This window comes from Spinacia oleracea, chromosome 1, assembly GCF_020520425.1.
Source record: "Spinacia oleracea cultivar Varoflay chromosome 1, BTI_SOV_V1, whole genome shotgun sequence".
Taxonomy (NCBI): domain Eukaryota; kingdom Viridiplantae; phylum Streptophyta; class Magnoliopsida; order Caryophyllales; family Amaranthaceae; genus Spinacia; species Spinacia oleracea.
The window spans coordinates 74,955,737-74,966,707 of record NC_079487.1 but is presented as its reverse complement, the minus strand read 5'-3'; the positions used below and the strand labels follow the sequence as shown (position 1 = coordinate 74,966,707).

Below are 10,971 nucleotides of genomic sequence, written 5' to 3'. Positions count from 1 at the left end.
TTATAAGATCGATAAAAATAACGAAATTTTGTAAGATCTAGAGAGGCGGAAGAACGGAAATAGGTTGAGGGTTTATCACAAGTTAAACATTGAAGGGTATATTCGTCTTTTTATTGGGGACATAAAAAGTGGGAGTACCGAATTGCCCCTCCCCTCTTGGCTTATATAATAGAGATTAAAATTACGTTAGTACAACTAATCATAATAAATAATATGCAAGAAAAATTGTTCAAAAAGTTCATGTGAAGAAAAATTAGATACAATCTCTAATTAAAAAAATCTAAATAGTGAAACAATGTAATACATCTGCTATTATATGATGAAAAATCTAGATTGAAGTACAAAAGTAAAGAAAATAAACATTTGTACAAATAGTGTGTTGTACTTTTTTTTTCTCCTTTTGTTCGCAATCTACTTGGCTAATCACATGTTTCCCGCTCAATTAATTTGCAACACATAACACATTATAGGGTTATTCTGAATTAAAATCTTTAATTGGTGATGGTAACACTCATTAAAAAATCTTTGTTTTTGAATATTTAGAATACCTTTTCCTTTACCGATTGCGTCCTAGGCTGCATAAACATAACAATTCCCTTTAATTTTAAATACTTATGAGCTCATCAAAATCAAAAGAGTATTTGACGGTAAAACTGAAACATGTCGAGGTACTAATTTTATATTAGTAGCCAAACAACATAAAATTCCAATAATATCTCGTCAAAATGAAAAATAGTACAACTAGTGTAGAATTACAAAAAGTTTACTCAAAAAATGAAAAAAAGGTATGGAGTACTCTAGAACTCTTGTTTTTTGAGGAAGGACAAAAGGAGTACTGTAGAACCTAGGTATTGCTTTACTTACATTAAAAAAAGAAAACTAAGCTACGGGGTCTCAAGTCTAACCCCATACACTCAAGTCTCAACTATTATCTCATTCTCTCTTCTCCCATGTTTTTCTCACTCTCTCCTCCGCTTGTCGGAAACTGTCTGCGATCATCAATGCGCATGTTTGCTTCTATGTCGCCGAAACTAACATCGGCATTTCACCACCGTTCTCCGTCATTGGAGAACGATCGGCTTCAATCAATTACTAACGTCGGCATTTTACTCATGCCGGAGGAGGCGTCGGCGGAAAGATAGTAAAGAACATGCAAGTTCCAACTACTCGCCGCATTCTCCCCCGCCTCCTCCTCCGCCTTTCGACGACCCTGTAAACCCTAATTGGCTTTTCGGTTTGCTTTATCATGTAAAATTCATTACTTCTGGTGCTGGAGAGATAATTTTGATATTTTGATTGGTTATATATTTATGTTGTTTGATTTTGGGGGAATTTGCGAATTTTTTTGGGAGAATTTGTGAATCAATTGCAATCAATTACGCAATCAATCAATCAATTGCCATATTATTCTCATATTAGGCTAACTAAATATGGACATTGCCAATCAATCAATCACGCCAATCAATCCAGTTTATTCTCTATTTTTTAGTTAACTAATTAAATTTGTAAAGTAACCAAGAGTATTTATGGGTATGTATTTATGTGTAATAAATCAGTTCACTTTTTACCGTTACATTACCGGATTTTATTAATGATAATTACTTGGGTTTCCTAATTTGAAAGATTGAATCAAATCATCAGTTTTTTAATTTAGTAAAGAATCACAATTTAATTTCAAGCATGATTTATGTATGTCTGACTTATATAGTTATATGGTTTTCCTGATTTGTTAATTGAATTGAATTGTGAAGGACTGAAGGTGTGTGAGAGTACTATCGTCTATTCCTAGAGGGACACGAAAAGTGTATTTACTCATTTACCCCTCCCCTTTTCCCTTACGTAATAGAGATAACTAGATTAGATCCCGTGCACGCATTATGATCATTTTTTTACAAAATATTTAACTAAATATCCCCAAACTATTACATAATTATAAAAATTCTGAACATGCTCATTTAAATTTATTCATTCAATATGCATATTATATATGTCTAATATGCTAATTTGACCGGCATATCGAGTGAATATATTTTTCATTATTAATGTACCAATTTGACTACAATATTATCAAAAAGTATTTAGCAAAGTTATTATTAGGTGATATCTATTATTACCATAATTTATAAACTAATATTTTTTCCATACATAAATAGTTTATAAAAAGGGTAGAGAATGAAAATAAAATAAAAAAGATATTTATTTTAGGAAAATATTTTAGGCGGAAAATTTTTACACCAGGAAGTGACATGTGTCTTTCCCGGTGTCTGTTTTAGTATAAAGTAATACGGAGTAGAATTTATACCTGCTATTATGTCCCCTTGAGGCCTTAAGCATGATATGAATTCATTTCTCAAAAGAAAAATGGGGTTTGATCAACCATCAAGTGACAAACCCATGACTCATGAAGCAAATCTCTTACCTCTCTGTTGATAAGGGTAACCAGACATCAAATATTACAGTGTGACTTGAATAGGATATTGATCAAAGCATCCCTATCCAGTATCCATGCTTCCTCTAAACTGAAATCCGGGATGATACCCTTTCTGGAGTCAAAGGAGTTAGACCTACAAGTAAAAGTGTTCGTTACAGCAGAAATTAATCACCAGCCACTGCATTCAAAATGAGATCAGGACCGACTCTCCCTCCAGGCAGAAAAACATGCAAAATATGTTACTCTTTCTCTATTATATTTCATCCAACTTCCTAGAGTCAGATTATATGAGATTTATACACTCTCAATACCACTCCATTACAAGCGAAAGCCGTTCAGAATTTTCCTAAAGCAATTGGATATATACCCATGTCTAAAACTAATAGCTGAGTTTGTGTTACATGGTGAAGATCACATCTACTCTTTAGTATCCAACTAGTCTTCTTCACCTAAGAATACCTATTATTACAGCAACACCCTGAAAAGTGAAAACAGAGCTCCGCTCACCCTTCAAAAGTTCAAGTACCTCAAATTCGGTCCACGCTCTGAATAACACGAAAATAGATGCACACACCACAGCCTCCAAAAGTTTAAGTACCTCTACGGCTCTACCTCATCAAAAGAAAATGGAGTTTGACAACCAGCAAATGTAAAACCCATGACTAGATTCAAGATCTCAAGCCAGTCTCTTACCTCTCTGTTGATAAGGGCAACCTGACATCATATAATACTGTATTACTCGTAATAGGATGTTGATCAAAGCAACCCAAACTCAGGCTTATTCTCATCAACTATTCTTAGACACACAGTAAACATCCTGTGCACACTACCTCTAAACTGAATTCCAAGGAGTTGAACTACAAGTAAAGTGTTTGTTACAGTGGAAATTAGTAACAGACTATCAGGCTTACCAGCCCCTGCATCCAATGACCCAAATGAGATAAGGACTGACTCGCCATCCAGGCAGAAAATCATCCCACTTTGACTCTATTATATTTCCATCTAATTGCTTAAGAGTAAGATTTTGAGATTTCAATGTATCCTATAGTAAGATTTTGGTATTTCAATGTAGATATGAACTGTCAACACTACTCCATTCAAAGCCAAAGCCAAAGCCATGCAGAGTTTTTCTAAATCAATCAAGTGAAGCAGTTGGATATATGCCCATGTCCAACACTAAAAGCTGAGTTTGAGAAACATGCTCTTTAGCACCTACAAATTATAAACAATAGATACAGTAAGTATCCAGGCATCCAACTATTCATCTTAAGCTGCTTCATCTAAGAATACCCATCATTACAGCAAAACACTGTAAACATAGCTGACCTTCAAATGCCTCAACCGGTTCATGCTCTGAACAACGCGAAAATGGTTCCACCACCGCACAGCCTACAAGGTCTCCCCTCATATCCTACCCATACCACTATACCAGGGGGGAACACACATACAATACAGACATACTGAATCAAAGAGATCTCAGACAAATACTTGACTAATTGCACTAATATACAAGTTATACAACCATTAGGCAGAATACTTGTTTTGAGTTTAACTCTTAATACTTCACAGATTCATCATAGTAGCCTCCTAGGTAGAAAACCCCCCTCGAGCAGAATATAAATTCGTCATACTAGACTTCACCACAACCGAATAACTCTGCCCTTACCCGTTCCTACCTCTACCCCTTTTAACACTCCTATCATACTGTAAGTCATAAAAGAACAAGAACAAGAACAAGAACAACTAATCAACCGCCACAACCGAATCCAACAGGACAAAAATAAATGCACAACGAAATGAAAATCAATTCATAAAATCATCCATAACATATATGATAAAGCTAGTTAACAACAAAGTAAATGATGCAAAATCATTCAGTAAAATCCCACCATTAGACAAATCCAATCTCACAGAGACTACAACTAAATGTTCGCAACTACGAAAACACGAGTCAGATCGAACTATGAGATTAATTATTGATTACTACGAGATTAGGATTTAGGATGACCGTAAAATAGTAGGGAGTTGCCAACAAGTCTACTACTAGTAATTAGGCTGGCCATAAGAAAGTAGGGAGTCGCCAGTAAGTCGGCAAATCCGCCATTCCTGCATAACATCAGCTCCAATCTTCTCATAAAACCGAATGGCATTCACATTCCAATCAAGCACACACCACTCAACTCTCCCATACCCTAACTTCACAGCCTGATTCGCCACCGCCTTCATCAGCAAACCACCAAAACCCTGCCTACGGTAACACTCTCTGACGAACACATCCTCCACGTAAAACCCGGGTTTCGCGAGAAAAGACGAGTAGTTTGGGAAGAAGAGGACGAAGCCGGCGACGGTGGCGCCTTCAGCGGTGTGGAAGAGTGGCTCTTCAGCGTCGGAAATGAGATGGGAAAGAGGGATATGGACGGTTTTGTGGATGGGTTGGAAGAGGGAGGCAGTGGGAAGGTGGTGGAGAGAGAGAGGAGTAGGGGAAACTTCGAGAAGGAAGACGGTGAAAGATTGGAAAGGAGGGGCATTGGTGAAGAGGGTGGAGGAGAGAGAAGATTCGGTGGCTTCGAAGAGGTGGGTGAGCTTCTCGAAGACGGCCATTTGATGGATGAGTTTGTGGATGAAAGGGACATCAGTTTGGGTGGCGAGGCGGATGCGGGTGTAGAGAGGGGTGGATTTGAGGTGGTCTGAGTGGAGGTTCATGTTGGGTTCCGGTGTTGGAGTGGGTGGAGGTGGTGGTTCTACGGCCGCCATTGATGATAGTACAAGGAAGCTCTGGGAGGACAGGTGGCTAGAGAAAAAGGTCACTGATTTGTTGTGGGAATTGGAGTGTGATTCTTTATGTACTTATAGTCTTATGCCAGGTTTAGGCTCGGTTTATTTCTATCCTATCCACTCGAAAAATTTGCAAATTAATATCTAGATATTCAATGACTGAATTGAATTGAATTGAATGAACTAAACTGAATTGAACTGAATTGAACTGAATTGAGCTGAACTGAACTGAATGTTTCTGAACTGAACTGAACTCCCACTTGCATGGACCTGGTCCACGCTATAATTAGCGTGTATCGGGGTGTTTTTGTAAATTAACGTGAATCGGGTAATCGGCGTCTTCTATTATAGAAACTATAGGTTTTGTAAAGTAACTATATCTTCAGAATAGTAACTATGAAAAAATAATAATAATATAGTCATTTCGATAAGAATAATTATTCTATCAAAAGATTAACTATATCATATAGAAAAGTAATTTTAACTGTAAAACAATTACTATATATTCATTCTTGCAGACAAAAATAGTAAATTATAGAAACTATAGGTTCTGTAAAGTAACTATATTTTCAAAATAGTAACTATGAAAATAATAATAATATAGTCATTTCGATAAGAATAATTATTCTATCCAAAGAGTAACTATATCATATAGAAAAGTAACTTTAGCTGTAGAACAATTACTATATTATAAAATAAACAATATGATATATAGATGCTTTAGAGGTCATATAGTAACTTTTACTATTATATAGTTACTATTGTATATCACATAATTACTGAAATAAAAAAAGAGTAACTATATCAAAAGTAACAGTAATTACAACTCTTGATCGAACAGTAATAAAGAAAACATTAACTACTTGGTCAGCTGTTTTAGCTACGACATTCTAATTATTTGCATCTATTAAATAAACCAGGTTAAAATCAAATATTTTTTGAACTAAAAAATACTAATCGACACGTCCATGTCTTTTTTTTCCACCAGCACGTCCTCTCCTTCCTCTACCACGTCCTTGGTTTCCATTGTTATAAGGATTTTCTTCTTCTCTTGCTTTTGTTTTCCTTGCAAAATTTATTCTTTGCACGACTTCAATTATGGGTGCATCATCTTTGTATTTCTGAATCAATAATATTTAAACTAAGTTAATGATTTAGCATTTAAATATGAAAAATTAACATAGTAACTATGTAAACATATTGTTTCTATTATGCATCATATAGTAACTCTTAGAATTAACGATGGTAAGATACTCGCAGAATTGCAGATATAATTATTGTTATTGTTATAGTCATATAGTTACTGTCATAATAATATAGTCACTTTTATTACTAATAACATAGAGTACAAAGAAAAAACATAAAAAGAACATAAAAGAACATAATGATAACATAGTCACTATTAAAAATATAAAGTTACTATTATACACGATATAGTATCTCTTAATATTAATGATAGTCATATACGAGCAGGGTTGCAGATATAGTTATTGTTATGATCATATAGTTATTGTGATCATAACATAGTAACTCTTATAACATAGAGGACAACAAACAACCTAAAAATAACATTATAATATACATAAAAAACTATACCAAACATATAGTTACTATAATACAAGAAATAGTACCTATAAATATTATTGATGGTCATTTAGTCACAAAGTTGCAGACATAGTTGGTGTGATAATTGTTGTGGGAGTTTTTCCTTTGTATGATGACAAGGAGGTATCAGGTTCCACGTAGTGTCGAGTCCAGTCCACGTCGGCGGCGTACCTACAAAACAAGAATATTCCCGAAGGAATATTCCCTCCGATGCTTAAGTAAGACACGGGTTTTAAGGAAGATGTAATTAATGAACAAAAAGCATTAAAGGTAAGTAGTAGAATGTTTCTCTATCTAGAATTGTGTGTCCATTTCTTGGGAATTGGAGGTATTTATAGTCTCCCCCTTTTATGGGAAAACCCTAGAATCATGTCACATGATTGGCTAGTTTATTAGATAATGACATGTGTCACTATCACAACATTCCTTATGGGCCATGGGCCTCAAAAGGGACTCTTTCATCAGCATAGGCTGATTCTTGGGTGGCAGCCAAGATATGCGGCTGACCAGTGATCGGGAGCCACGTGTCGCGTGACATTGATGCCACGTAGGTGGGGTATTTTTACCCACATCATTTGCCCCTCAAGAAGGGTATTAAGGTAAGATGGCCTACCTGATGCCCGTTCTTGTTCGCTGATCTCCTGATCAGATTCTTTGAACCAGGGAGAGTGCGCCACGTGGCGACTTTTCCTATTCTGTCCTCCCTATATATAAGTGAGGGGGTAAAAAAATTCATTTTTCACTTTACAAAATTCACCTCTGTGCTTTTCTGGGAGAGAATCTACAGAGATTTCTGACGCAGTCTTCTATTCGGCCCATATCCTAAGACGAAGGAAAGACTGTATGAGCCCTTCGTCTCCTTTTCGTGACTCTTACCCTTGACGCCATCCTCTCCGTTATTTTTGAGGTAAGCACCTAATTACAGTATGTTAGTTATTTCTTGCATTTTTTGTTATTCGTCAGTTTTGGCATCGTCCATTTTTCTTTTCCTTTTGGAACGATGGTATGCGGTTCTTGAGCCGTTAAGGTTGGAACTTCTGGGTATGGTGGTCTGATCTGCGCCGCACCAATATCCCACATTTTTTAAGCCCGTCGTTAAGTTCGGCCTCCCATTGCGTCTTTATGCAGGACACGATGGCGAGGACGAAAAAGACGGCAAACATCGCTGACTTGCGGCTTAAAGGTCAGCAGATGGACCCTTCTTTCTCGGGAGGGAGATCCATCAAAGTGCCGGCAGGGGAAATAAGCCGGACTCCCCCAGGTGAGGCTAGCAGTGCTCGTCAAGGAGGTACTTACTTTGATGAGTTTTGGATGGAAGAGATGGAAGCTGGTCCATCGAAACAGCCCGCCGCCTCGTTCGATGAGTCGGAACCAGATGAGAGCGGTGGCGAGGCTATGGGTGAAGAAGTTGAAGAGGAGGCGGCTGGAGTGCCTCAGGTTTTTGCTGGAGGCGTCCAGGGTGAGAATGCTCAAATTGACGCGGGTCATATTGGGGCTGACCCGAAGTGGTTAAAATGGCTGGAGAGACATAAGGAGAATTATGCCGCTGGCATGAATACTGGCCCTGGCTACGAAATGAGATTTCTTGAGAGTGAGGCGTCCACCATTTTTGACGTGAGCCCAGGTGAATTTCCTGTGTATGCTGGGGCCTTTAAAAGTGGTTTACGGTTCCCTGTCCATCCTTTTGTGGAGGAAGTATTGGATGGGTTCGGCATTGGCCTCTGCCAATTGTCACCCAATTCCTGGACAAACGTACTTGGGTACGTCGCAAAGTGAGCCAAAAGTTGGTGCGTGAGGTCGTCGTTCAATGCATTTCTTAGGTTGGTGCGTTTTCAGAAAGTAAAGGGAGCCAAAAGTTGGTTCCAATTAGCTAACAAAGGGGAGTATGCCACCACTTTCGACAAGCCGTCAAAACACCACTTCTGGAGAATGAGGTGGGTGGTGATGTGGACCGCCGACGAGGAGGCGGAGCTAAAATTTAGCCGTTGGCAGTTAGAACCTCGCTTTGCAAGGGGGAACGAGGAATTGCCGGCCTTAACGGCACAGGAGTGGGATCAGATCACGGTCCATTTCCAGGCTGAGGCCGTGACGGCACAGACCAAGAACTTGAACATTCCCTTGTCTTGGCTTCTGTCATGTGCTCAGCTCAGGGACCCTGTGTTCCTGGCAGCGGTTGGCCTAGACCATGAGTTGGACCAAGGTATCATGGCATTACTGCTTTTGTGTATTGGATGTTACTTGCTTACTAACTTTTATAAAAAATCTCCTTTTGCAGCCGTCGCCATGTCCAAGCTTCCGCCTCAAGAGAAGGGGGTTATTAGCACCAAGGAGTGGTTAACACAGATGGTTGACCAGAAGCTGAAAGGGATCGGCGGAGGTGCTCCGGCAAGAGTGAGTTGCCTATATATTTATTATTATTATTTTACTCAGTCATTTTTTTTTGTTTGTTTGTTTTTATTTTTATTTTTATCTTTCTTCCTCTAATATTTCAGAAGGGCAAGAAAGGTTCGGCCGGCCCTAAGCGCAAAGCCGAGGACAAGGACGCTTCTATGGCAGGGAAACGTCCCTAGGTCAAGGCGGGGATCAGGCGTCCTAAAAGGGAGGACTTGCCAGAGGAGTCGTCTGATTCTCCAGTGGAAGTCGTTCCTATGGCAGTGACTCCTCTACGGCAGCATCCTCCTACGGAGGGTTCGGCCAAAAGAGGGGATGCCAGAGGCGGAGCCGGTCCCAGCAAGAGGGCTGCTTTCCCTACGCCGGTCGAGGTCCTTGACTGTGAGGACGACCAGCCTTCGGCTCAGGCGGCCCAGAATCCAGAAGCCCATCGTCCTCCTCATGTGGGAGGCGACGACCCAGATAAATGCTAAATTCTTCAAGTTAAATTGTTTTCTTGATCAAGTACTTTTGTGGACTCTCACCTCTTCTTTGTGTATAGCTTCTGGCCGGCAGGCGGCTCTGGACAATGAGGTCCGCAATATTCCTCCGTCTCGGCATTTCTCGTCCCGAGATAAGGCTAAGATCATCTCTTCGGTGATTAAGGCCGTGCCGAAGGAATATGTGGAGCAGTTCCCTTCGGCGGCGGATGCGCAATTCGGGGCTATGCAGGCGGTTCTCCTGGATGTAAGCATCCGTCTTTTTGTTTCATTCCTGTACTTAGCAATTTTTACTCTTTCTTACTTACATTTTTCTTGCAGCTGCTTATTAAGGCCGAAGGCTTTAAACGCTGGCGAGCTGACGTCACCAGTCAGCTTCAGCGGCAGGTGCATAAGGCTACCAATGTCGGGGACTATGCCATGTCGACGGTGGAGAAGGTTCGGCTGGAGATGCAGGAGACCATTGAAGCTCAGAGCAAGGAGCTGGCCGTCCTGAGGAGTGACAAGAGGCAGTGCTTGATCAAAATTAATGAACAAGTTCTTGCTATTGAGACCCTTAATGCCGAAGCCCTTTCTACCCAGTCGTTCCTCCAGGAGGCCGAAGCCAAGGTGAAGGAAGCTGCGAGCTTGCGCCAGCAAGTGGCCAGTCTTGAAGAGATGGTCTCGGCTTCTCAGGCCGAGGTTTCTCGGGTCAAGGCCGAGGCCAAGTTGGCTGCTGAGGAGGTGAGAGAGAGAACTCGCCGAGCCTGGGACGCCTGCATGGAGAACTTCTCATTCGCCTGGTTTGAGTGGCAAATTCAAAAGCAGGGTGCAATTATTGAGGCGGAGCAACAAGGTATTCCTCCTCCCGTGTTAAAGGATTCCGACGCCGAAAGTGAGGAGGTGAACTCACCGGCTCCGGAGGAGGGGACTTCAGCTCAGCCAACCTCAAAGCCTGCTGTCGATGGTCCAGATGGTGTGGGCACGTCGACCTCCACCCATTCTGCCGCTGCTCGTCCTGCTGGGTCTTAACTCCACTCCCCTTCATCAAAATCAGTTTTTATGGCGCCTAGAGCGCCTGTAATGAATAATTTTTATTTGTGCTTCAACGCTTAGGGCGTTTGTTTGGATAATTTTTTATTTTTGTTGAATTTGGCGCCGTTTTGAGCGCAAACCAGTGGTGATTCGTCACCTTTTTATGTTATCTTTTCCTGTTAAAGACTTTTAAACGCCTTCTCTGTTTATGTCGTGTGTGATTGGCCGTCCATTTCATTCCCCAGAGCAGGTGTTTGCAAGTCTCTGAACCAGACT

General features: G+C 40.2%; 1 protein-coding gene across 1 annotated transcript; it reads right to left on the bottom strand.

Moving 5' to 3' along the window:
- Positions 1 to 4,216: 4,216 nt before the first annotated feature.
- On the bottom strand, positions 4,217 to 5,264 carry LOC110799753 (GCN5-related N-acetyltransferase 8). Its single transcript, XM_022005024.2, has one exon. The coding sequence runs from the start codon at positions 5,183 to 5,185 to the stop codon at positions 4,475 to 4,477; it is 711 nt and encodes a 236-aa protein (XP_021860716.1). The 5' UTR covers positions 5,186 to 5,264; the 3' UTR covers positions 4,217 to 4,474.
- Between the last annotated feature and the right edge of the window lie 5,707 nt (positions 5,265 to 10,971).

Excerpts from the sequence above, each read along its gene's own strand:
- LOC110799753 (XM_022005024.2), bottom strand. The coding sequence starts at position 5,185 with ATGGCGGCCGTAGAACCACCACCTCCACCCACTCCAACACCGGAACCC.